This window comes from Mobula hypostoma, chromosome 1 (assembly GCF_963921235.1).
Source record: "Mobula hypostoma chromosome 1, sMobHyp1.1, whole genome shotgun sequence".
NCBI classification, from domain to species: domain Eukaryota; kingdom Metazoa; phylum Chordata; class Chondrichthyes; order Myliobatiformes; family Myliobatidae; genus Mobula; species Mobula hypostoma.
This window is the reverse complement of record NC_086097.1, coordinates 37,880,141-37,907,866: the sequence shown is the minus strand read 5'-3', so window position 1 is coordinate 37,907,866 and position 27,726 is coordinate 37,880,141. Positions and strand designations below refer to the sequence as shown.

Here is a 27,726-nt window from a genome sequence, read left to right as displayed (position 1 = left end):
GAGTTGAAAGCAATAAAAGTGAAATTATACCTCTGATTGAGACCACATCTAAAGTGTTGTACACAGTATTGATCTTAAAGAAGGGTTTTAATACATTGGAAGCATTTCATAGAATTGCTGCGACAATACCTGGAAATAGCCATCCTAGGAGGAAAGTTGGACAGGTTAGGCATACCTGTAGGAGTTTAGAAAAGTGAGAGGAGACTTGATTGAAGGAAATGCATAGACCTGAGTGGTTGTGATAGGATGAATGTGTGGATCCACCATAGATGAGAATCTAGAACAAGGAGTTATTGTTTTAAAAATAAGAAGTTGCCCATTTAATAGAGACAATGCATTTATTTCTCTTGGTGGTTGGAATGGAATTGGATTGGTTTATCAATCTCACATGTACTGAAGTACAGCTTGTCTTTCATGCCGTTCAAACAGAACAAATTATTACATAGTCCATTGAGGTTGAAACAATAACAGAATACAGAATAAAGTGTAACAGCTATAGAGAAAGTGTAGTGCAGGTAAACAGTAAGGTGCAAGATCAAAACAAGGTCGATTGTGAGATAAGAGTCAGTCACAGTACTGTGACGAAAAACCAAGTTATCAGAAGATTGATGCTGATGAGAGAGATAAAAGAGACAAATAGAGAAACATTCAAAATGTTAATAAGAGAGCAGAGAGATTAACGAAAAGAGACACAGTCCCAAGTATTGACAGGCCGGTTGCTTTGAACCTGAACTGTTGAAAGTTTGATGGACAGGCGATACCCCAGCAGGGGGATAAAAGGAACAGGTTCGCTAAGGCAAGACACACACCATGAGATCACGAGATAACGAGACCCTGGAAGTGCGGTGTGCCCCCACAAGTTGGTAGGAGTTTGGAGGTCTGGTCGCGTGACCGACCATAGACGCAGAGGGTGAAAAGGTACGATCGGCGGGAACCTGGTGTGTGTGTCCGCCCTTGCCTGGGTGCTGGGTTCAACGTGGAAGAACGATCGTATCCGGAACGGAGGGGTCACAGTCGGTGACCTCAGAAGACATTAAAAGGGCTTGCCCGAAAGCTAACTGCGAGGAACATCAAAGGTCTGTCTGTGAATCGAAATTTGCATATTCGGGCTCTCTCTCTCTCTCTCTCTCTCTCTCCAACGGCACAACAGCGATTGCTGCGAACTGTACTCAGCTGAACTGAACTCGGCGTCACTTGAGACTGATCATTTTACCCCTAGACTGCGATGGAGCTTGATTGATTCCTATTATCCTAGTTCTGTGTACATGCGTGTTTTATCATTGCTAACCTGTTGCATTTATAACCTTATGATTAGAGTACTGTGTTACTTATTTCTTTAATAAAACTTTCTTAGTTCCAGTAATCCAGACTCCAACTAAGTGGTCCATTTCTGCTGGTTTGGCAACCCAGTTACGGGGTACGTAACAGTACAGAAACAAGTCCGTCAGCCCATCTAGTGCATGCCAAACTATTATTCTGCCTAATCCCATTGACCTGCACCCAGACTATAGCCCTCCATACCCCTCTTATCCATATACCTATCCAATTTTCCCTTAAATATTGAAATCTAACCCACATCCACCACTTTCACTGGCAGTTCATTTCACACTCTCACCACCCTCTGAGTGAAGAAGTTACCCTTGTGTTCCCTTTAAACATTTAAACTTTCACCCTTAATCCATGACCTCTTGTTCTAGTCTTGCCCAACCTCAGTGGGAAAAGTCTGCTTGCATTTACCCTATCTACACCCCTCATAATTTTGCATAACTCCTACACTCTAGGGATTAAAGTCCTAACCAATTCAACATTTCCCCATAATACAAGTCCTCAAGTCCCGGTAATATCCTAGTAAATTTTATTTCTTTTTGTACTGGAAACCATTTAATAGTCTTATAATAGTGGGGTAGAAGCTGTCTGTGAGGCCTTTCAAGATTTTGTATTTCCTGCCTGATGTGAGAGGTGAGAAGTGAGAATCATCAGGGTGGGTGGGGTCTTTGATTATGCTGGCCTGTTTACTGAGGCAGTGCAAAGTATCGAGTCCATGACCTGTGTATAGTTTATGTGATGTGCTGAGCTTCTTGCGTATGTCCGCAATTCTCTGCAGTTTCTTGCAGTCACATGCAGAGTAGTTGCCATACTAAACCATGATGCTTCCAGATAGGATGCTTCCTATGGTGTATTGATTAACAATTGGGAAGGACTGAAGTCTGAAATGCACTGCCTGAGAAGTTGGTGGAGGCAAGTACTCTCACAACAGTTAGGAAGCATCTAGATATATATTCAAATTGCCAAGATACATCAGGCAAAAGACCAAGTGCTGGTAAATGGGATCGGTATACTTGATTGGCACCCCATCCACCATTCCAAACATTAATGCCACTTTGGTATTATCTCCAAAATCTGCAACTTCTACCACAAGTGAGACAATCATTTCAGGTATATGGGAAAACCGCCTCTACTCTACACAACATTCAACCTTAGTGGTAATTTGTTCTCTTTGTAGCTGGGTCTAAATCCTGGAACACCCTCTGTTTTCCAATGTTCCTGAAGTACTTTGACTTAAAGGAAGGCAGTTCACCATGTCAAGGACGATAAATTCTAGCATCGATGATGCCTGGAAAACAAAAAAAAAAGATACATGCATGTTTCCCATCAAATAGACCATTGATTAGGAATTGGGCATGTCCCCTTTGATTTTCACCATTTTTAACTGATGCACCGTAGGAAGCATTCTATCTGGGTGCATCATGGCTTGGCATAGCATCATACAAACCAGCCTTCCCTCCATTGCCTCTGCTTTAATGAGGCTTCTTCCTGCCTCAATAAAGCAGCCAGAAGAATCAAAAGATTCCATTCACCCTAGCCATTTTCTCTTCTCCCTTCCCACCAGCCAAATGACATATGCCACCTGCTTCAAGGACAGCTTCTACCCTGATGTTATAAGACTATTAAATAATTTCTTATTAAGATCATCTACTTATGCTATTGCACCTTATTGTTTGTCTGCTCTGCACTTTCTCAGTTCTGCATTTTTATTGCTTTACTTTGTAATATATCAACGCACCGTTGTAATGAATTAAGTGGTATGAACAATATGCAAGACAGGTTTTTTCACTGTATCTCAGTACATGTGGTAATAATGAAACAATTTACCAATGTATGGCTTCAACAGGAACTTGTGGGTGGTAGCATTTTCATGATTTTGTTCCATTCGTGAGAGAATTGTATGGTTTGTGGTTTTCTTTCTTTACTGTATGAAATCCATTATTATAATGTCAAATTTAATTTTAAGTGCTTCAAAGTAATAATTAATGTAAACAATATTTTAAATTTCAGGTAACTCTTTGGACTTCAATGTTCAGTTAAAATGGGTTAATCTGTCAGGAAACAGAATAAGCTCCTTTAAGGTACAAATTTCACAGTTTAATTATGTTTTATATTGGAAACAGTCTATATAAGAATAATGGATTTGATTTTATGATCTACTTATATAGGATCATGTCAATATTTTTCTGGCTGAGCAAGCTATCAAAGCTATCGATCTTGTCTTGGGACAAGTTAGTTTACTTACATAGCATGTATTGGATTGGGGCACCTACAATAGGTAAATAATTTGCTTTTATTCCTGGGAGTCTCCCAGTTCTGCAATGTACTGAGCAAATCATATTTATTAAAAAAAATTGTATAGTCGACTGTCGTGAAACTACTGAATCTAGTGACAGAGTACCGATATGGAGAGGAGAGGGACTTGAAGGAAGTTATTGACCCTTTGGAAGATGCTAAGTACTTTTTTCTTTATTTTATTATCATTTTTAATTTTTTTGATATTTTAAAATATTTTAGTTGTTAATTTTCCGATATATAAATTTTATTTATACCAGTTTAAATATCATCAATCAGAGAAATTTAAAACTGCTTCAAATGCCTTTGACACCAGTGACCAGACACAGGTTACCAGGAAATATACAGGATCTCAGGATTCAGTGCCTTTGGCCAGGTCATTCTAAGGAGCCTGGATGCCTATAAGGTGCCTCGAACATACTGGGTATCAGGCCTACCTACCGCTGCAATATGTCTACAGAAGATGCACTGGCTGTCCATTTGGTCATGGATAACCTGGACAATAGTAATACTTACATTAGCAGCTGTTCATTGACTAGCATTCAACATGAACATACCTGCAGTTCTAATCAAAAATCTCCAGAATCTGGGCTTCTGTACTTCCCTCTGCAACTGGATTCTTCACTTCCTCACCAGGAGACCGCAGTCTGTGTGGATCGGAAATAACATCACCTCCTCACTGACAATCAACATTGGCACACCTCAAGGATGCATGCTTAGCCCACTGCTCTACTCTCTATATATCTATGACTGTGTGGCTAGGCACAGTTCAAATGCTATCAATGAACTTACTGACAGCACAACTATTGTTGGCAGAATTTCAGACGGTGATGAGGAAGCATACGGGAGTGAGATAGATCAGCTGGTTGAGTGGTGTTGCAGCAACACCTTGCACTCAATGTCAGTAAAACCAAGAAGGGTAAGTTGAGGAGATGTACACCAATCTTCACCGAGGGATCAGAGGTGGAAAGGGTGAGCAGTTTCAAGTTCCTGGGCGTCAATATCTCTGATGATCTATCCTGGGCTCAACATATTGATGCAATTACAAAGAAGGTACACCAGTTACTATACTTCATTGGGAGGTTGAGGAGAATTGGTATTTCTACAGATGTACTTTGGAGAGCATTTTAGTCTGTCTAGTATGGAGGAGTCACTGCGCAGGATCAGAAAAAGCTGCAGAAAAGTTATAAACTCAGTCAGCTTCATCATGGGCACTATCCTCCCCTGCATCCCAGAAACCTTCAAAAGGTGATGCTTCAAAAAGGTGGCATCCATCATTCAGGACCCCCATCACTGAGGCCAAGCCCTCTTCTCATTGCTACCATGAGGAGGTGCATGAGTCTGGAGACACACACCCTACCTATTAGGAACAGCTTCTTCCCCTCTGCCACCAGATTACTGAATGGACCATGAACATGTACACACTTCCTCAATATTGTTTCCCTCTCTTTTTACGTTTGTAGATTATGAGGACACTCAGTCCTTGTTTATTGTCATTTAGAAATGCATGCATCAAAAAGTGATACAACATTCCTCCAGAATGATATCACAAGAAACACAGGACAAACCAAGACTAAAACTGACAAAACCACATAATTATAACATATAGTTACAACAGTGCAAAGCAATACCGTAATTTGATAAAGAGCAGACCATGGGCACGGTAAAAAAAGGTCTCAAAGTCCCGATAGCCTCATCATCTCACGCAGGTGGTAGAAAAGAGAAACTCTCCCTGCCATGAACCACCAAGCGCCGCAAGCTTGCCGATGCGGCACCATTGGAAGCACCCAACTGCAGCGGACTCTGAGTCCGTCTGAAAACTTCAAGCCTCCGACACAGCCTCTCCGAGCACCATCCTCTACCGAGCGCTTCGACCCCGCCCTGGCCGCCGAGCAACAAGCAAAGCCGAGGACTCGGGGCCTTCTCCTCCGGAGATTCTGGACCACACAGTAGCAGCAGCAGCGAAGCAGGCATTTCAGAAGTTTCACCAGATGTTCCTCGGTGCTCTCACATGCATCTCCATCAAATCAGGTTTGTGCACGGCACCCTACTTGACAAATAACAGACATCACCACCGAACTGGCCGCTGCGAGCTGCGTTGCGTCGCCATCTTCTCCTCTTAAAAATTACATATTTAATTTATACTTTATATATACTTTTTGGATTTTATCATTTTTATTACTATGTATTGCAATGTAGTACGGCCACAAAACAACAAATTTCATAACAGCAGGATGGATCTTGGAAGATGTTGCCTAGTGATAGCATAAATTTAAAAGCAAAGTTATGGAATGACCTGTTGAGATTAATTGGACATTATTACAAAGTTTTTTTGGGTCCTTTTATGTTGTAGTAAATCTATTTGAACTATTCCACTTAAAAGGTCCTGGGTACTTGTGAGTTTAAATGTAATTTCCACGGAAATTATGTCCATTTCTTCAAAATATTGAGCATTGTTTATGTGATTTTTTTAAAAAAAGTAATAATGGATCAATTATTGGCAATAGAATATTTGGGCCAGACATTCTGCTTCAAGAATTGGGTTCATCATTAATGTTAGCACTGGAAGCATTAATGTAGGACTGGAAGAATGCTACAATATCTGAGATATGCTTCCCTGAATAGAATATTATCTGAACTCTCTTCTTTATGCTAAGACAGTTCAATTGATGTTATCACATATTCATTTTCAAATAGAAACAACTGTTTCTGTCATACATTTCTCCCCTTACCATTCTGCTTTTAAAAATAACTAGTGAATTATTTTTCTATCTAATCCTATGTGGGATTCTGCCAAATAATCATCTAAACTATATGTTGTCTTTTTAGAGTCATAGAGTTGTAAATCAGGGGGACAGGCCCTTCAGCCCAACTCATCCATGTTGACTGTGTTGTGCAGCTGGCTGGTCTTGATAGCCTGTGTCTGGTAAACCTCTTATTGTCACACATACCAAGCCTGTGGCTGTTTAAGCAGCAGGTTGATATTGTACAGAAGTTTTGCATTAGGTTCTATGGCTAGATGCACGTCAATGCTAAAGAATCCTTTTTAGGATAATTGAGCTCATATCCCACCTTTTAACAAAGTGACTGAATCTTGTGTGGCTTTTTCTCATACGAGTCAAGTTTGATCAGATTTTTTTAAATAAAGAATTAAACATTGGACATCCATACTTAATGTACCAGAGGACCTTAGTCTTGGGAAGTAAAGCCTGTCTTTGTGCTGCAGTGAATGAGTTGATGGTGGTTTAGGAGTCAACTTTTGAGCTATAAATGTAAATGCATTTTGCAGTTCTGTTAATGGGGACTGGATATCCTTCCAGTCCTGGAATGCAGTCAATGCAGGCTGAACACTTTGCCAGTAATTTTGAAGATTAGTTCTACTTTTGCAAGAAGCTTGTTTGGAAATTAGTTGCAACATTGTGGAAGAAAGTTTGAGAAATGCTTGTCAGGGTAATGACTGTCTGTCATGGTTATAACAATGGCTTTTACTGCCAAATAGAAACTGGACGGAGGGTAAAAAAGTGGACCGACAGTAAGGTTTACATGCCAGCTGATTTTCAATTTCATTCATTTTAGTTTTGGTTACTGCCCATAAGTAAAAATACAAATTTGCACCAGGAACTGCTTAGAACTAATTTATTTTGCACATGAAAATTGAAGATTTTTAAATTAAGTAACTAGCATTCAAATATTATTACACAATTTATATATCATAGGGGTCCTCTAATGACAGGAAATAATATATAATCTATTCACTGGAGAGGATCAGGTGATCTCTTTAGAACTTATAAGTTTCTTTCAGGGCTTGACTGGATGGATGATAATTGTATATTGCCTCTGGGTGGACTATCTAGAATCAGAAGTCTTGTTCTTAGTATAAGGGTTTAGCCATTTTTAAAATGTGATGAGTAGAATTTTGTTTATTCAAAGTTTTAGAAGATTTGTGTTTGAAATTGATATATTTTCAGACACCATGAAGTCAATTTGCTAGGGAAATCAGGCAGGTAAGTGATCTTGATTTCCAAGATTGACTATGATCTCATTGAATGGCAGAGGAAGTTCTGGGGCTATATGGCCTATCCCTGCATCTGTTCTTTTTTGTTAAGGACAATACAGAAGTGTTTTAGTCATCCTGAATGTTTCCTTTTTTTCTGTTCAGGAGCTCACCAATTTAGCAAGATTACCTGAGCTTCAAGAGTTAAGTCTAAAAGATCCACAGTACCCAACAAATCCTGTCTCTCTTCTTTGTAACTACATTACACATGTAGTGTATCACATTCCAAAGCTTGTGAAACTGGATAGTTATGATGTTTCCAGTAAACAAGTCAAGGAGTTTGCTGAGGTAAGTAACTTTTGCATAACTTGTTCTCGGTGTGTATTCAGTTTAATTCTGTTGTCAAAGATCAGAACATTTCAAAATTGGTGTAAGTGAGCCTCCTGGGTTACCCATATAACACATCAAAGCCATTTTGAGTTTAGCCCTTTTCGCTAATGATTCTTAAACAGTAAAACTTTGCAGGAAAGGGGCAAAAATAGTATTGCTGAAACATAACATCAGTGGTTAAGGCATTGGATTCGCAATCTGAAGGTCGTGAGTTCGAGCCCCAGCCGAGGCAGCGTGTTGTGTCCTTGAGCAAGGCACTTAACCACACATTGCTCTGCGATGACACTGGTGCCAAGTTGTATGGGTCCTAATGCCCTTCCCTTGGATAACATCGGTGTCGTGGAGAGGGGAGACTTGCAGCATGGGAAACTGCTGGTCTTCCATACAATCTTGCCCATGTCTGTGCCCTGGAGAGTGAAGACTTTCCAGGCACAGATCCATGGTCTCGCAAGACTAACATCAAGCACGTACAGGACAATATTCCATTGATTTGCTTGTCATATTAGAATGTATGTTTGCATAAGGAAATTTAATTTTTGCAATTGAGGGATTCAGAAAGGCAGGACTTTTGGAGGGGAAACAAATTAAGTCATAAAATTATACTATTTCTAAAATGTAGCTATGTAATAAAATATATAAGTATTGAAAGGAAAGAGTATAGAATATCACCCTTAAATATTTTAATACTAGAATCAAAATTAAACCAAGGTTTGATTAAATAATTTCTTTACAGTCTACAGTGATGAAAAAGACTATGTATTACAGCATGCGTGTAAAGACCATCCATTATCAACTTGCTGAAATCATAGAAAAGCTGCAGAAACAACGATGTTACTTGCAGGAAATACCTTTGGAACAAATAAAAACCATCAACTTCATCATAAAGGGTGTAAGTACACTGATTATCATAAGTTACAATCTAAAAAGGATGTAATCTTCTGTCAAGAGGGTATATTTTTTCATAAAAACAGGAGATTCTGAAGGTTCTAGGAATCTAGAGCCACACACGCAAAATGCTGGAGGAAATCAGTAAGTCAGGCAACTTCTATGGAGGTCAATGAACAGTGGGTGTTTCAGGTTGATGCCCTTCATCAGGATTGAAAAGAAAGTGGGAAGAGGGGAAGCGGTAAGGAGGGAAGTACTACACCTGCCCCTACTCCTCCTCCCTCATCACCATTCAGAGCTTCAAACAATAGTCCTAGATGAATTGATATTTCAGATTGGGGGACCGCTTTGCTGAGTATTTTCATTCTGTCCACCACAAGGCGTAGGATCTTCTAGTGGCTAACTATTTCAATTTGACTTCCCATTCCAATTCTGACTGTCCATGGACTCCTGTACTGTCATTCAGATTCGAGGAGCAACACCTCATATTCCGTCTGGGTAGCCCTCAATCTGATGACATGAACATTGATTTCTCTAACATCTGGTAATTTCAACCACCACCTTTCTTACTCCTTCCCCTCCCCCACCTCCTATTTTGGCTTCTGGCTCCTTCCTTTCTAGTCTTGATGAAGGGTTTTTACCTAAAACATCAAGTGTTTATTCCCCTCCAAAGTCACTGCCTGACTATTGAGTTCTTCCAGCATTTTTGTGCATTGCTTTTTTTTAATATGTTGGACAATTCTCAATCCACAATTATATACTATATCATCACCATCATATGCTCTTAAGTTGTAAGTTAATCTTTTGTGAGACACCTTGTAAAATGCCTCTTGGATGTCTAAATACAATACATCTGCTGTTTCCCATCTATCCACTCTGGTTGATCTTTCTGGAAATACTCTAAAAATGTAAAATATGATTTCTTTATAAGCCATGCTGACATTGCTTAGATTATGTATTTTCAAATGCTTTTACTTCCGTAAAAATTATCTAATATTTTTCCAAAAATATGCTTATAGTTATCTTCACTTTATCTCTCCTTGGCAGTTTCCTCATTCTTTGGTACTTCTCTAGGATCTAAGGATTTTAGGAAGCTTACTAGTAATGCATCCATTATCTCACTAGCAATGTCTAGGATCCTAGGATACAAACCATATTAGTTTGCTTAAGATTAGTTTTCTGTTGCATTTAATTTCTTTCCAGCATCACTCAGTGCCAGTGGGATGTTTTTACTACTTTCCATTGCAAAGACTGATGCAGAGCATTTGTTTAACTCCTTTGCCATTTACTTTATTCTCGATAATTATTTCCCCGTCTTACTTCTTCTAATGGGCATGTTCTCTCTTCCATTTTATATGCTTACAATCTACTTTAATATTCCTCACTTGTTTTTCCTCGTAGTTTATTTTATTTTTATTATCTTTGTTGCATTCCGAATTTATCCCAATCTTCAGTTTGTTTAGCCTCCATAACATTTTTCTCTTTCAACTAGATACATATGCTAACTTCTTTGCTTAGTCATGGTTGGTTCATCATTCCTTCATAACCTTTCCTCCTGACTGAGATGTATTTTTGTGGAGTGTCATGAGTTTCCTCCTAAAATGTCTGCCACTGCTTGCCTGCTTTCCTTCTGATAATCTGTCTTATCTAGTCCACTTCTGCCAACTCTTCTTTTTCATTCCATTATAATTTCTTTAATGTAAGTTAAACCTAATTACCAAACCAGGATTCTCACTCACAATGGAATATACTGTAATATTCTTTCATGCTATGTTCACAACTTCCAAAGAGATCTTTAGCTATGAGGTTCTTTACTAAATATGCTTCATCGTCCATTACCAGATAAAAGATCATCTGTCCTTTATAATGACTCCATAACATATTCATCTAGAAAACAATCTAAATGTACCTGTGAATTGGTTCTCATAGCTACCCTTTCCAACTTGGTTATTAAATCTTACAGATGAAAAACACCCATATTTATGGCACTGCTATGTTTTACATCCCCCTGTTATTTGTTGATGTATATTCTTTCCTGGAGTGTAACATGATCAAGGATCTACACAATATTAACTACAGTTGATCTTTTTTCTTGCCACCTTTTACCTCCAATCAGATAGTCAACATAATCTGTGCCAAGATTGTCCCTCACAACTATATTTAAGAGTGCTACCTGTCACCTTTTCTTTTCCAAACTTCCTTCCTAAAAGTCAAATATCCTCAAAATATTAAGTTCCCAGTTTTGATTTCCTTTGCAACTATGCCTCTATAAAAGTTATCAGATCACATCCATTTATCTTATTGTGAGCCGTTTATAAGTTGACCATATTACAAATGCTTCAGGCATTAAACTACAAAGCCTTTCGATTTGCCCTTTTATAATTATTGATCATCTTATGTTTTTGTACTGTGACTCTGTTTGCTCACGCTTTTGATTTCTCTGCTTCTGCTTTTGCATTCTTCTGTTTTTTTTGTTATATTTCTATCCTTCATTCTTTGTCTCTTTTCACCCTGCTTAAGTTCCCATACCCCCGCCATTCTAGTTTAAACCGTTCAACAATGCTAGCAAACACTCATATAATGACATTGATCCCTGTCCTCTCTGGGTAAAAGGCTCTGCATGTTTAGGACCCACCTTCCTCAGATCAGTTCCTAAGAAACTAAGTCCCTGTCACCAGCATCATCTCTTCAGCCACTGATTCATCTGATCTTATCTGTTGTTCTTGTACTCACCAGCATGCAGCACATTGTTCTGGAAAGCTCTCCTGACAATGTTTTTGTTACTCACTAGCATGTCGCACACATTGTTCCTTTCCTGACCGTGACCCTACTTACCCGAATCATCATGAAAGATAAAATTAAAGCCAAAAACAGTTTTCTACTCAGTTGTCTGATTGCTGTATTTAAGCGGTGTTATTTTTATTGGCTTAAATTATTTTTCATTTATATCCATTAGGTCTGCATTCCTAATGATCTTGACAGATATTTCAACAATTTCAGATCCTTGGTGTCTTTCAGCTATCCCGATAGTAAAAGTGCTGTACATTATTTCTGGTTGATACATTGGCACTCATAGTCTATACTGTCACAGAATTATTCTTTAGCACTGATAGTGAGGTAGCAAATAGCTGATTAGTTGTAGATCTAATGATGATGTAATCATTGGTTAATATTTTGTAATGTCTTGGTGGTTTTTTTTCAAAGATATGGTCAATTACACCTTGCATCAAGTTCAAGAGTTCACCCACCATCTGTGGAGGAAAAGGGGAAAGTTGGTGTTTTGGGTCAAGGCTCCGCAGCAGTACCTAAATCTTGATGCAGGATCTCAACTTGAAGCGTTGACTATTCCTTTTCCTCCGCAGAAGCTGCCTGGTTTGCTGGGTTGATCCAGTAGTTTGTTTCTTGCTCCAGGACCCAATATCTGTAGTCGCTTCTGTCTCAAAGGGTCAATCTGTTGACAGTAACAAGTCAGCTTTAAATGAGTTATAGAACAGTTGGAGATTTTGTCAAGTAATGCAATAAATAGATAACAAACCAATATTCTTGAAACAGCTAGAATCTGAATTGACAATGCTACAAATCAACAAAATGCAAAATTCTGTACCAACCTCTCTGAATGGCTTGAAGAGTACAGTCGAAATGGAAAAGGTGCACGGCTGTGACAGTTCTGTTAAGAAAAATACAGAAGATCCTAATTCAGAAAAGAAATTTTCCCAAAAATTGGATGCTTTGAAAAAAAGGCTAACTTTTTGGAACACAACACTGGAAGAGTGAGTAAAGTCATTTATGATACACCTTTATTCTGAGAGTGGTTTAACTTCAAAAGTAATACACAATATTTTATAATGCTTATAAAGGGATATACTGGATGAGTAATGTAGCAGGGTCAGAGTGTTGTGCTAAGGTAAGGATAGGGGAGGTGAATCTTAGACTAGTGCTATGGTGTTGGCGATGGGGAAGTGGGGTGCTTAAGAGCTTTCAAATTTCTAAGTTAAGGTTTGGAGATGTGTGAGGGAGATTAGGACTCTTATGAGAAGGCACTGGGTGGTGAAAAAATGTCATGCAGACTTTGATGCCAAGGATCAAGGCTGACCTGTGAAGGGGTTTGGAGATTGAGAAATACTTCTGAAACTTTGGAACTCCAGATAATAGGTGAGTGGAGTGTGGAAATTGTCAAGGCCTTGGGTAATTGGGACCTTGAGCAATGGGTCCATCAACAGTTCCTTTCCTTCCACAGAAACTGCTTGATCCGCTGAGTTCTTTCATTAGATTATTTGTTGCTCCAGATTCTAGCATCTGCCTACTCTCCTGTCTCCTCAGGATTGAGAAAGATGATGGGAAAGAGACCTGTGGAATGTTTGGGTAGCATGGTATACAGGAGGAAGCAAAATAAGAAGGTGATTTGTCTGATGGATCTCAATCTAAAATTGTCTTGGGAAAATGTTTTTGTAATTGATGGCTGTTTGGGATCTAACATGGAATAAGATCAGAGTCATGAGCAGTGAAGTGGGTACCTTTGTAGAAGTGCCCATCAACAGTAAGGGGATTTTTCATGCCGCCGCTACCAGGAGCAGCCCTGCTTTCTGTGCACCAAGATGAAGCAGCAATGGAAGAGGTAGCACAGGAACAGCACCTCAATTTATTAGGTATAGTTTAGCTTTTAAATTAACCTCAGCCATTTCAGGAAATAAGCACTTTCATTATTTTCACTTCCAATTTCTAACATTAACTCCATGTACTAATAGCAATTTGAAATAGTTCTGTATTTTCCTCCTGCAAACCGACCTTTTTTTCAGATTGCCTTCTGTTATCACCTTGCACCTGTTGTTTTTTCTCATTTCATTTTTTCCTGTCTTTGCACTTTAAGACTTGCTTTACCTCCAACTATTGCCATTTCTGTTCAAAAATTATCAAACTGATAATTTCCTCATATGATACCAGATTGAATATCAAATATTTTCTATTATCTATCTTCTTAATTTTGGCAATGCATTTATTTTCCGTTTATCTTTAAATGTTATTCATTTTGACAGATGTTACTTGACCTACTGAGTTCCTCCAGCATTTTTTTTTCTGTATGCCAGACTCCAGAATCTACATTTTCTTGAGTCTCCATTACCTTTGTGTTCATGTTTTAACATTTTTCTAATCTTTCTTCCTTGTACCTGTTTTCCATCTTCTTAATCTTTATTTGGCTTTTAAAATATGTCCTTTTCTTTCTTTCTATATGGAAGTGTCTTTTTCTATTTTTTTTCTTCATTTTTATATCTCTTATTCTTTCTCTACCTTTTTTTGAAGATCAAGCTTGTATATTTTGTTTGTGTACAACTCCCACACCCCTTTAAAATTAACCAGGAATCATCTGACAATTGAATGCACATTGTTTTGGTGTCCAGAACCATGTTGCTTCATCTTAGTTGATATTTCACCACTATTCTTCTGAGGATAACATAGAGAATTGGCTCATCTCTGCTCCTTTGTAAAACCCTCCCTCCTCTTTACATGCTTGATTTCTAATCTCCATCTCCCTAACCTTTCTTCTATTTTCCATCTTTATTCCCAACCTTCCCGCCTTTCCCTCATACCCTCCTGTCCTTCCTCCAATCTTCCATTTGAACTTTTATTAACAATTTCTCTCTAGCCTGCCTACCCACTGAATTTGATTTTACTTTTCTTCTTGTAATAGTTGATGAATTGATCTGTTTTATAATGTAAAAATGATATAGTAATAGGCTTGCTGTGGTTTTTTAAAATAGAATGGTTGATGTGTATTATAAGTGATTAGAATAAATAGTGAATAAATAGCTCTGGGACCTAATTATTTGAAAGAACTGCAAATTGCATCTGGGCAAACTTAATGTTTGAACAGTTCCTGCAACATATACTGTACTATATTTATACAGACATAACATTTTGATGTGGATAAATTCAAGCATTTATCTCAAGTGTGTGTGTGTGTGTGTGTGTGTGTGTGTATATGTGCAAAGTACATAATAATATACTATTGTAACATTTATCATCTTTAAAACAATCATTAAATTTGTCTTTTCTCTTCACAGAACTGAAATGGGCTATGAGATGGAAGTAAAGTCAATAACTGAGTTTTTAAATTTGAGTATTCTGTTTCTATTCATTGAACTGGAAACGGTGGGGAATATTCGTTTTGAAGAAGGCACACCCTCTGACGTGTGGTATGGTGATAGTTTCAAAATACATTGCTATAAGTCTTCAATTCCTTACTTTTAAAATATTACTTGGGATAGTAACAACTAAAACAATAAAGTCTGCAACCTTGGGTAAATATATGCTACTCCTATCAAAAATAATTCGTTACATTTTACCAGCAATTATTTCACATTTATTAAGATATAATTTCACTTGTAATGCATTCTAGATCAGCCATAATGTCACTTGTATCACAAGACAATTAAATTGTATTTACTTTTGGCTGGAGAATCTATAGAAAGCCTCCAGTTCTGTCCTTTTCTCAGGTCTGTGAGTCTCTGAATTTCATGCCTGCACGTTGAAATATAGAAGTCAGAGGTGAACTGGAGATCAGATGCAACAAAATCAACAAATTTCTGCAATCATAATGGATTATCTTTACAAGAGTAACATGCATAAAATGCTGCATAAAATGCAGAGTGGGCTGCAGCCATGCATCAAAATGAACAGTGGAAGTTTTGGGCCAAAGCATTTCATCAGAACCAGAAACAAAGAGAGGAGGTAGCAATATAGAATGTTGGAAAGGAGCACAAACTGGCAGGTGATCGGTGAGTCTGAGTGAGAGAGGAAAGGTAGGGAAATGGGAATGATGTGAGAAACTTGGAGATGATAGGTGGAAGAAGTAAAGGGTCGAGGAAGATAGAATCTGATAGGAGAGGACAGTCAACTGTGAAATAAAAGGAAGCAGGTGGGGAACCAGAGGGAGGAAGGTGTGGGTGATTGCAGGTTGTGAGGGTAGAGCAGGTCAATAAGAAGGGGGTGATGATAAGGGAAAATCAAAAGGAGGAGGGGTTGAACAGCGGGGAATAGTTACAGAAAATGATGTGGATGCCATCAAGTCAGAAACTACCAAGACAGAATATGAGATATTCCTCTAATCTGCGTCCAGCCTCAGTGTGGCAATAGAGGAGGCTCTGGATAGACATGTAAGTGTGGGAATGGAAGTGGAATTAAAATTCTATAGCAGATGGAGTGAAGTCTCATCGATGTAGAGATGTAATAAATGACACCTATGGATTCATATGTGATGTGCTGCCTCATCTGGAAGGAATGTTTGGGGCCCTGAATGGTGGTGAGAGAGGAGATGATAGGGATAGTGTAACACTTAGCATGGAGTTGGATCAGTGGAGAAGGTCGAGCTGAAAAGGGGGTCACGACAAGGACAGTTCGTGCAGAAAGCAGAAACAGGAGGGGAAGATGTGCCTGGTTGTGGTATTTCATTGGAGATGTTGGAGAGCCATGAGAAATATGCATACTGTCGATAGTTTCACATATATTTGTCCTTCAGCTTGAACCCATCTATGGGGAAGCCAGTCAGGTCTCACAGACTAGCAGAAGCAGGAACTCTTTTTAAAAGTTTATTAAAACCTGTCCATGCACCATGAGTTATTTAAATTTGGGAACTATAACAATACATACTGTATGAAATAACTAGAGATTATGTAATGTGAAATGCTATAACCTGTCATACTATTAAATGAAGTCTGCATCCAGTACTTTACACTGCTTTTCACTCCTAACCGTAGCTTGTGGTACTTCGCTCACCCCTTCTGGTGGTCAATCCTGTTAGCAGATCTCTTGCTAGCAGCTCTTATTCTTCCTAATTCTTATCTGAATGATTTCGAAGGTACTTGTTCAATTCGGTCTGTACCTCCTCCTAAGTTGTCTCATCTTTCATGAGTCCTCATTATTTACAATCCAAAAATAACACCCATGGTAATTTGATTGATGTAACCTTCCCTTTTAATTGTACATACTATCCTTGTTCTGTTTGCTTGCTACATACCATGCATTGTTCGTTATAGGCATGTTTGATGTCCAGTCATGAGCTCAACAAAGATACTTTGGTGAAACAGGTTTGAGCTTTTCAGCATCAAGGAGTTAGTTGTTAACGAGTTTTTCTGTGATACATTTGCAAACACCCGTTGAAGACAGATCCAGCAACACCAGAGCCATCTATAATTCGGCTTGAAACTTTTTGCTGATATTGCAGTATTGAAGAAATGCTTGTGTTTGAATATATAAATTCTCCCAAATTTCCTTTCCAGTTTATCACCTGTTTGAAAAGCTGAGCACTGACACTGAGTTCCTCCACAGCATCTTGGGACTGAAATTTCATTCAGTTTTAGTTCAGCATGCATTTTGCATTTTTGCTGAAGGCATAACCTGAATGCAAACAAAGTGTGAAATACAATATTGCGAAATCAAGTTTCAGTTTAACAGAACTAAAAATCCCCCCCTTTTCATATTTATTCTTTACAATTAAATCTTTGGTGGTCTTAGTAAGATCCCGAAGCAATGAGCGAGCTAAAAGGAGATCATTTCACAGCGTTCTGGCATTGCCCTATTTTACCATGATGGTTATTGACTAGCTGACTTGGTATCAGAACAGTTTTAGAGTCTTTCATTAGTCTTTTCTCTAATGTTGAAAACACTTCCAAGTTCTGCAAATTGCACCAGCCATAACTCCTTGCTAAGGCCCCAAAGGTAGTGCTTGCATCTTATGAGGAACCTCCTTTGCAACTGCTGACACTTTTCTGTTGTGATGTGATGGAGGAGAGGAATCTTCTACTTGCTAGTTCCTTTCTCCTTGGCTTGGCCCAGTTCTTCAGAAGTCTTCTGGTTGAAACTTCTAAGGATATACAAGCTATTGAATTTTTTTGACTTATGATAATGACTAATGATTCCACGGCTGTTGTCCAGAGCAAAGCCGATTTTTTTCCCTTTTGCATTAATAGAGCATTCTTGTACCAAGTAAGATCACTCAGCAATGGAGTCACATAAGAAAATGCAGTTCTAATTTTCTGTATCTCTCCCACTACACCCTCCTCTCCCCATCAATTTTCAATTTACAAATTCTGAATGAAGCTGTTTTGGCAGCAACTTCTCCAGTTGCAGCTCTTGCTAAAAAGTGTACATCAGGACTACATCAGTGCACATCAAATGCTGCCTGGCCTGCTGAGTTCCTTAAGCAATTTTGTGTGCGAGGCTCCTTCTTATATTGCTACTGCCACTTTATCAGCAATAGATAAAACTATGCAAGTTTGTTTGAATTTGCTAACCACTCATGTAAATGTGAAAGTGTGTTTGCTACACTTCATCAAGGTAGGCTGTTGTATTGCTAGTGACAATGCCTTGTTTTTCAACTAAACTCAGAAAAGTGGCAGTTTTCTGAACAGGAATTATAGCAGGATCATACATGTTGAGGCCATGGGAATTTTCCTATTCTGTTCTGCTATTGCCATTTTCTTTGTAAAAACAGAAAACAAAATTCAGGAAAATATGAAAAATCTGCCATTCTAAAAGGAAATTCAGGTCCTTGAAAATCATTCTTCATGTCCCATCCTTAAGATTCTTGAGACTTTAATGATATACCCACCCCAATTTTAAAAAACTGAAAATTATTAATCTCCACCTATCTAACCCAAAATTCATACAGACTTCTTATTAGCAACCAACCTGTGCTAGCTATGATTTATTGCTTCAGTGCACTATCAAACCCAATTCTGTGAGTGGCTTGTACCAGTTCCAGTCAGCAGTTGCTGATTAAAGTTAATCTCCATATTTTACAAAGGTGATTTTTAACTAGATCCTATGGTGAAAGTTAGTCTGAACTTTTTGCAGGCTTATGAAGCCACGAGTGATTATGAGCAAATGTAGCCTCCCAAATTTCCTGAAGTAATACTGATCACCTAGATAGACAAGAAAAGAGAGTTTCCAAATCCTGAAGGGATGACGAAGAATGCAATATTAAGTGACAGTAATAAGAGAGACCAAACCAGTGTTTAAAATAGAGAAAAACAAGAGGAATTCTGCAGATGCTGGAAATTCAAGCAACACACATCAAAGTTGCTGGTGAACACAGCAGGCCAGGCAGCATCTGTAGGAAGAGGTGCAGTCGACGTTTCAGGCCGAGACCCTTCATCGGCCTGAAACGTCGACTGCACCTCTTCCTACAGATGCTGCCTGGCCTGCTGCGTTTAAAATAGAGATCTGGTTGGGTTTTGAATTAAAATTGGAGCCAATATGGTTAATATGAATTCAACCAAAACCTGCCGACTTGTAATTGCGCAACCCAACCTAAACGAGCGTAAGAAATTAGGTCCAATTAGGATTGTGTTAGGTACCCATTCTGTGCAGGTAAACATTAATGTGCTCAGTGGAGTCGGTCTTCAAGGCTGACCTTTGCTTTCATTCTCCAAGCTTGCATATAGAAACATAGAAACATAGAAAACATACAGCACAATACAGGCCCTTCAGCCCACAAAGCTGTGCCAAACATGTCCCTACCTTGGAACTACGTAGGCTTTACTCATAGCCCTCTATTTTTCTAAGCTCCATGTAGCCATCCAGGAGTCTCTTAAAAGACCCTATCGTCTCTGCCTCCACCACCGCCACCGGCAGCCCATTCCATGCACTCACCATGCTCTAGCCAATTCAGCCCTGGGGAAAATCCTCTGACTATCCACACGATCAATGCCTCTCATCATGTTGTACACCTCTATCAAGTCACCCCTCATCCTCCGTCGCTCCAAGGAGAAAAGGCTGAGTTCACTCAAACTGTTTTCATAAGGCATGCTCCCCAATCCAGGCAACATCCTTGTAAATCTCCTCAGCACCCTTTCTATGGATTCCACATATGGCTGGAAATTCCTTAAGTTATCCTCCAAGATCATCAGAGCTTTTTCCAATCAAGTCGACAACTTATTTTCCATCCATACTTAAAATTTTCTAAACGGTAATGACAGAAGAGAGAAAGGAACCAGAAGGTGAGCATCAAGGAATTGTTCAAATTTAATTAAAGAATTTGGATCTCAATGACTTTGTGAACTGTAATTTAGGAGCATGGACAAAAACTAGTTAATTCTGTGGAAGAGAAGACTCGAGAGAAGTGAAAATAATGAAGCTGGACTGAGAGCATTGCATAGATTGCTGGAAGCAACAGTAGGGCCCAGGAATAGATGATGGAATGTCAAGGTGACAAGAAGTGAAAAGAAGCAAAAATATCAATCCAGGGGTGAAACTGATATATGGGAGTTGACAATCCCAAATTATATTCAATTTCCACAAAGAGAAAAAGAATCTAAAGAAATGTCCTTAAGTGTTTGGTGGATCTGCAGGTCCATGGAGGAAAAAAAAAGAATGAATGCTTTATGTCAATGACCCTTCAGGGAAGCTAGAAATGTGAAACAACAAACATGCTTTAAATTGCAGAAAGAGGTAGAGATAGTGAGAACAGTGTGTGAAGTTCTGAATACTTTGTGAAACTCAGTGGATGCTTAGCACAAAATGAAAACCACTTTGGTGATATAGTTATGGATTGATTGGAGCGAAGTTTGTGATGCAGATATGTATATGTATTATTTATGATAACTCAGGGAAGGTTCTCATATTTAGAGCAGAGAAGAATTTTATTTTTCCTAGATTTTCAAAAACTTCATTTAAAATTAAGATTTAAGATAGTTTTGTATTGCATGGTTAAGGTCATCATTATTGTCGCACAGTTTTAAAACTATTTGCAGTCTTCATGAGGAAACGTGGATCCGTAACTCATTCAAGGAATTTAGTTATAAATGAATCAATTATTCCTCCTTATGACAGGTTCACCTCTTGCTATGACGTAATCCTATCACGATTCTGTGCATGGGATTTCAAAAGACTTGGAGTGACAGGGTTAAAAATAAATCGTATAATCAGAGTTCATAATCGAATTCTAAGGCTGAAATATGAAGAAAAGGTCCTTTCCATTTTGAGCAAAGAAGGATCGTCATATAAATCAGAGTGAGTTATTTAATTCATGTGTTCCAATTTGAGTATCTTCTTACTTATAATGAAAACAGTTCGGTTTTGAGAACAATGCAACAAATTGTGTTGTAAGACCTTTAAGAAAGAAATTGTATTTGTATTGTGCCATTTATACTCTCAGACCATCTCAATAAAAATATTGAAAGAAAAAAGACCACCTTAAAGCATCCTACGAACAATTAAGTAACTTTGATTAACTGTTGCAATTTGTAATATAGAAAAACAAGAATGCTTACTATTCATTTTGATTAATAAATTAATAGTCCTAAATTAAAATGAATTCCTCTGCTGCCTTATAGTTTTTCTTACATTGCAAATATATTTGATGCCCTAATTTCACAGAATTTATGACAATAAACATTTCTTTAGAACAGAATAAGTAACAATCTTTACTGAAAGTGAATCTCCTTTTTCTTTTCTAATATCAAACTACAGAAGGGCTGTCTTATCTGTCATCATTTTTTACTCATTACTACTTCTCTCTTTTTTGCTACATTCTGCTGTGCCACACTTTCTTTTTCATTTGCTTTTTTTCTTTTCTCCCTTCTTTTCATGCTGTTTGCTTCTCTTACATTTTTAGTTCACTGCAGGAAGTCTTTTGGTATGACTTGTAAAGTGGTAACTACTGGAAAGGAAGAAAGCTTCACAATGAATATTTTAAGAATACCCAAAATACTTAACTTCCAGACAGAAGCTGATATAATTAAATTAGAAAGACCCAATTTAGTGACTGTTAGGTAACAGGCATAATAGTGTTTGGTATATGTTTTCTGTATTGTGCAGAATGATCCTGTTCTATCAGTTAAATCATTTCTGGCCTGAAATCAAAATTTCTGCTTTTATTTAGAAACTACAAGAAGATGCTGGAATACCTGTTTTATGTATTTGATCCAGAAATATCCACTGGAGAGAACGAAATTCTATGTATTCTGGAGGATGGCTTCAAAAAAGCAGAAGTGTATAAAGTATGTAATATTTCACTAAATTAAATGGGTCACTAAAATGTCAGTTCACTACAACTTGCAGATGAATGCTTGCTCATAAGGGAATTGCATCCCAGAAAGACTTTCGGGCCAAATGGTTAGTTTGTCATTTGAAGGTGGTTTTATGTGGTTATTTTTACTCTATTCTTTCTGTTTAACACTATTTTGATATCCTCATGATTATCTGAAACATGCTGACCTCAAAATTTGGATACACAGCACTATTTTTATCAGCATTACATTTTTGGAATTTTTTATCTCTGGAGTGGAATGTGTTTATTGACCATTTGTCTATCAAGCCACATCAGTCCAGGAATTTGACTGAGAAATTGTAGTTACAATTTGTCCGTGTGTGCCTGATGCAATTTCATCAAGCATGGAATGACTCATTGCTCCTCGCAGTATTACCTGGATCTTCTACCCTCTCCTGGCCCTGATCTCATAAATGTCAACCCTCTTGCAATTTAAATTATGCAATAAGTAGCCATTAATGTGATTGTTGAGGAGGTCAAATATATGTCAGCCTGTCCTTTCTTCTCAACTGTTAACCTCTCAAAACCAACCTTGGTCCCACTCAGTACATTTTAAAACAAGGTCCCAATTACCTTCCATCAGAACCCCATGTAATCTCTTCTTTGACTTTAGCCTTATTGAGTTCGGATAGCATTATAGCAACTCAAGTGTCATTTATTGTTCTCATATTTGGTTCCTAGAATTGCTGTTTGGATTCCTGGTGTAGTCTATCTAAGGCTTTGCACTGTTCTTGACATATAAAGACCAGTAACCTGTCAGTATTTATGACTATTTTACACTTTTTGTTTGATGGTGTAGGATCTGCATTGTTTCGCTGTTTAGAATGTATCTGATTTATCCTCTTTAGTTACAAAACGTCTCATGTTTTCCTGCATTGATATATTTTTCTGTAATTTTGGCCATATATTAATAATTCTCTGTAAATTAATGCTTCGACCTATATTTCTATGGTGTCTCCTGCCTTTGTGTCATTCTCAAGCTTGTATTGGCGGTCTTTTCTACAATCAACCAGTTTTTTTTTGTAATCACTGATTGCAAGCTACTAACTTGTGTGTTTGTCCATTACACCAAGTCACCCTTTAGTTTCTGAAGCAGATCAATAATTATCATTAGAATTTCACCACTCATCCATTGTTTTCGGTCGGGTGCCAGACGCTCGGAGAGATTTGCCCAGCGCTCAGCTGGGGGCCGTGGTCGAATGGTCGGCAACTTGTGCCGGCTCCCCCACTGGACTTAGTCTGGTGAGGAGGATGTGAGGACACCCAGCAGGACTGAAAAAAACAAGACCTGACAAAGGGCGGATGAGCTCCTTGTGAGCCAACGGCCATCTTCCGTGGAAGAGATTAAAGCCTCACCACGTATCTACGATTCGTATGCTATGCACCTAGTTAGAAGAGACTGATGAACTTGGGCGCCGCACCGTGTGCCTGGACCTGCCCAAGGCCTCCGCCTAAGGAAGGGCCGAGCTCGAAGAAGCGACTGCAGTTGGAGACCGACACGGCCTTGAGCTCGAGTTTGGCGGTGGTGGCAGGTGGTGCCAAGGCAGCCAGTGAGAACAAACTGGAGGAGAGGCTGTACTTGGTGCTGTCACAAGATCGAAGAAGATGGAGGTGCATTGCCGCCAACCATGGATTTCGGGATGGCACTGACTGAGTGACTGACTCATCTATACATTATACCCATTAAATTTTTATGCATCAAGCTTGTTCCAGGCTGGCACTATAGGCAATTTGCAATGTCTGCATTTTACTACATTAATTCATTAATCTAAAGGCAAAAAAAAACTGCAGATACTGGAATTCAAAATTAAAACAGAAAATGCTGGTAATAAATGGCTCCATCTATGGAGAGAGAAACAGAATTGATGTTTTGGTTTGAGTCAGAGAGCAATACAGTACAAATAATAACCCTCCAGTCCTACTAGTCCTTTCTCAGCCAGCTAGCTCCAATTTCTTGCATTTGGTCTATATCTCTCTAACTTCCCACCCTTCTATGCCCTACTATCCAAATGCTTCTTAAATGATACAATTTACCTGCCTCAAACACTTCTTCTGACAGCTCCCTCCATGTACTCAGCAACCTCTGCATGGAAAAAGTTCCTCTTCAGTCTCTTTTAAATCTTTTCCTCGCACCCTAAATCCATGCTCCCTGTTTGGGTCTCCCAAAACATGGAAAAGACAGTTATCGTCCACCTTATTTATACTTATGATAATTTTAAATGTTTTTATAAGGTCGCCCCTCATTGTCCTTCATCAAGGAGTAGAAACCCAGCCTGCCTAACCACTCCCTAAATCTCAGGCCCTCTAGCCTGGCAATATTATCATAAATATTTCCTGTACTCTTTCAAGTTTTTAAGTACATATTTCCTATAAATGGGTGACCAAAACTGTACACTATTCTTCAAATGTGGCCTCATCAATGACTTGTACAACTGCACATAATGTTGCAGCTCCTATACTCCATGCCTAAGCTATAAAGGTCAGTGTGCTAAATGCCTTTCTCACTACCCCATCTACCTGTTACACCACTTTCAACAAACTATGCCCTTGTACTCCTTAATCGCTCTGTTTTATTACATACTGTAGTGCCATTCACAGTATAAGTCCCTGCCTGGTTTGACTTTCCAAAATGCATCACCTTATACTTGTCTGTATTCAATCCATTTGCCACTCCTCAGCCCACTTCCCTAACTGATCAAGATCTCCCTGTCATCTACGACAACCTTCTTGACGATCATCAACACTTGCTAATTTTGTGTCATCCGTAAATTTATGGAGTAAGCCTTGTGTGTTTGCAATCAAATCATTTGTATAAATGAAGAATAACAACTGACCCTTGCTGTATGTCAATAATCACTGGCCTCCAGTCTAAGATACAACCATCACCCTCTACTTCCTACATCTGAGCCAACAGTGAATCCACCTAACACCCTTTCCTTAGATTTCACAGGACCCAACCTTCCAGACTGGCCAACCATATGGGGTCTTATTAAAGGCCTTGCTAAAGCCCAAACAGACAACATTTACTTCTTTACCCACATCTTTCCTTTTGGTTACCTCTTTAAAAGAACTCCAAAAGATTCATTGAGCACAGCTTTCCACACAGAAAGCCAAGCTTACTGCACCTAATCAGACTTTATCTATCCAAATACTGGTAGATCCTGTCCCCCAGAATTTCCTCTAGTAACTTTCCCATTACTGCTATTCAGCCTGTAGTTTACTGGCTTATACTTGCTACCTTTCAAACAATTAAAGTAGCGACCTTCCAGGCTTTGGGAACTTAACCAGTGGCTAAAAATGAAGCAACTATATCCACAAAGGGCTTTGTAGTTTCCTTTCTAGACTCCCACAAGCTCAGAGGATACAGTTGGTGAGGCCCTGGGGATTTATCCACCTTAATGGGCTGTAAGCCTGCAAACCTCCTTCCTGGTAATATGAATGTCCTCCAAATCATCTCCACTTGGTTACCTTATTTCTTGAACAACCATTATCTCTGTTTTTCTCTCTCTACAGATGCTGCCTGATCTGTTAAGTATCTTCAAGTTTTATTACTACATTCATAGCTGTATTATCTGGCATACTATATTTTTCCTTTTATCTGGTACAGGTACTTTTTAGTCCAATAGAGTTGAGTATATTTCATTTTTTCTCTGCTGAGTGAAAAGGAGGCCTTGTCGGGTAATGTAATGGTTAACAATGGTCCATAATAGAAACTGTTCTACATAATTCACAAACACCATCATAAAGTTGTTGTGTTCACTTTAAGAGAATGGTGTCTGACATAATTATGTCAGTGTAAGGCAACTGCTTTTGATTTGTTCGTAATGGAAGTAAAAGGCTGTGGCTTTTGTTAGGCACATAAAATGACCCTCGCATGTTTTATTCACAAAATCTTGCAGCCTCATGACAATAGCATAGTATAGAGCGCTATTGAGTGCATGCATGTTACTTGTCCAGCATCACATATCAGCACAGAGCTGTAAGCAGCCAGAGGCACTTCTTCTCTCAGCTGATGCGTACTCATGCATAACACATCAGCAGAAGTCATGATGCCTCCATTTTTACGCAGTCTACTTTTGGGATACCGTATTAAACTAAAGGGTGAATTGCCAGGTCAAGGACATCACTCTAGCAGTTTCATGCTTATGTTGGTCCCCAAAACCCAACATAGGTACATAAAGGGTAATGTGCAGCCAACAAATGTCATGCTGTCACATAAAATTGGATAGCACAGATCAATGGAATGTACAAAGAAAAGATTTGACTGCATTAACTATTCTGGAGGGATTCTGTAATATTTGACAAATGAGTTTAAGATCTCACTGTCATGAAAAATCAATTCTTAATCCTAGTTTTACCATAATTAGAGACAGAAAAGATTGTAATGCTGGAAGTCTGGAGCAAAACGCATAAAGCTGGAGGAACTCAGCGGGTCAGGCAGGTAGAGGGAAACAGATGGTTGATGTTTTGGTCAAGACCCCACATCAGGACTGGAAAGGAAGAGGGAAGATACCCAAAATAAAAATAAGGGGGAAAGGGGTTGTGCAAGAGCTGTTGGATAGATCGAGGTGAGGGGCATGGTAGGCAGCTGAGGGAGGGTGAGAGTTGAAATGATACAAGAAGCTGGGAGGTGATTAGCGGAAGTGACAAAGGACTGAAGAAAATGGCATTTGATAGGAGGGAACTGAACCGTGGACTACAGGAAGGTGTTTCATGGGAGGTACTGGAGGGAGGTAACTGAGAGTGATGGGCATATTGAGAGGGTGGAGAGGAGAAATATGGGGTAATGGGGACCAGTAGTAGGTTAAGGTGGGTGTGGGGTGGTCAGGGCAGAGGGGATGATTACTGGAAGCTGGAGAAATTGATGTCCATGTCTTTGGGTTGGAGACTACTAAGGCAGAATATGAGCATAAACTTGGCATAAGAGGAGGCTGTAGCTAGACATGGCAGTGTGCGAATGGGAAGTGAAATCAAAATGGTTGGCCACTAGGAGATCTCTGCTGGTACAGCAGACAGAGTGAAGGTGCTTGATGAAGCTTTTCTCAGTCTGTCACATTGGAGAATACTCCCTTTCTCTCACCTGCCTATTACTCCCCTCACCTGGATCCACCTGTTACTCACCAGCTCTTGCTGGTTATACTGGCTATTTTTCTAGGTATAATGGCTATCTTCCCTCTTTCTTTCTAGTCCTGATGAATGGTCTCAATCCGAATTGTCAAGTGTCTATTTTCTGAGTTCACTGAGTTCTGGGTTTTGTGTGTTGCTTTTTGGGTAAGCCTAGTTCACCACTATCAACAGTTTTAAATCTAGCAAAATGCCAGTACAAATATAGGCACAATACAAGTATTATAATTCAAATTTATAAATTTAAATATCCCAAATTCCAAGTAAATATCAATTAAGAATATGAGAAATGGAAGAAGCAATTGACAATACAATTCCTTTGAACTTCTTTTATTACTCCGTATGATTGTAGCTGATCCTCTATCCCAAGTACACTATCCCGCTGAATTCTTGGATCACATTATTCTGTTATGCCCAAAAATCAATGAATTTCATCTTCCTGTATACTTAACTGGATATCCATAGCCCTATGGGATAGAGAACCATTAACATTTACAGCTCCTGCATAAAGAAATTCGTCATCATCTCTGTCCCAAGTGGTCAAGGCTTTATCCTATGACTCTGCCTTCTTGTTCTTGATTGTGCAGTTGAGGAAACTGTATCATACTAACTACTCTTTCAAATTGTCCATATCTCACAGAGATCATCTCTTGCTCCTTTAGATTCT

At 38.8% G+C, this 27,726-nt stretch overlaps 1 protein-coding gene across 1 annotated transcript in view; it reads left to right on the top strand.

Annotated features, from left to right (window-relative positions):
- Positions 1-27,726, top strand: part of lrrc9 (leucine rich repeat containing 9) — a 121,693-nt gene that overhangs the window by 12,598 nt on the left and 81,369 nt on the right. Inside the window, exons 6-12 of the mRNA XM_063061826.1 lie at positions 3,337-3,407; positions 7,781-7,963; positions 8,739-8,894; positions 12,443-12,660; positions 14,950-15,081; positions 20,717-20,896; positions 21,768-21,885. Of these exons, the coding sequence (XP_062917896.1) occupies positions 3,337-3,407; positions 7,781-7,963; positions 8,739-8,894; positions 12,443-12,660; positions 14,950-15,081; positions 20,717-20,896; positions 21,768-21,885 (1,058 nt within the window). The remainder of the gene's footprint in view (positions 1-3,336; positions 3,408-7,780; positions 7,964-8,738; positions 8,895-12,442; positions 12,661-14,949; positions 15,082-20,716; positions 20,897-21,767; positions 21,886-27,726) is intronic.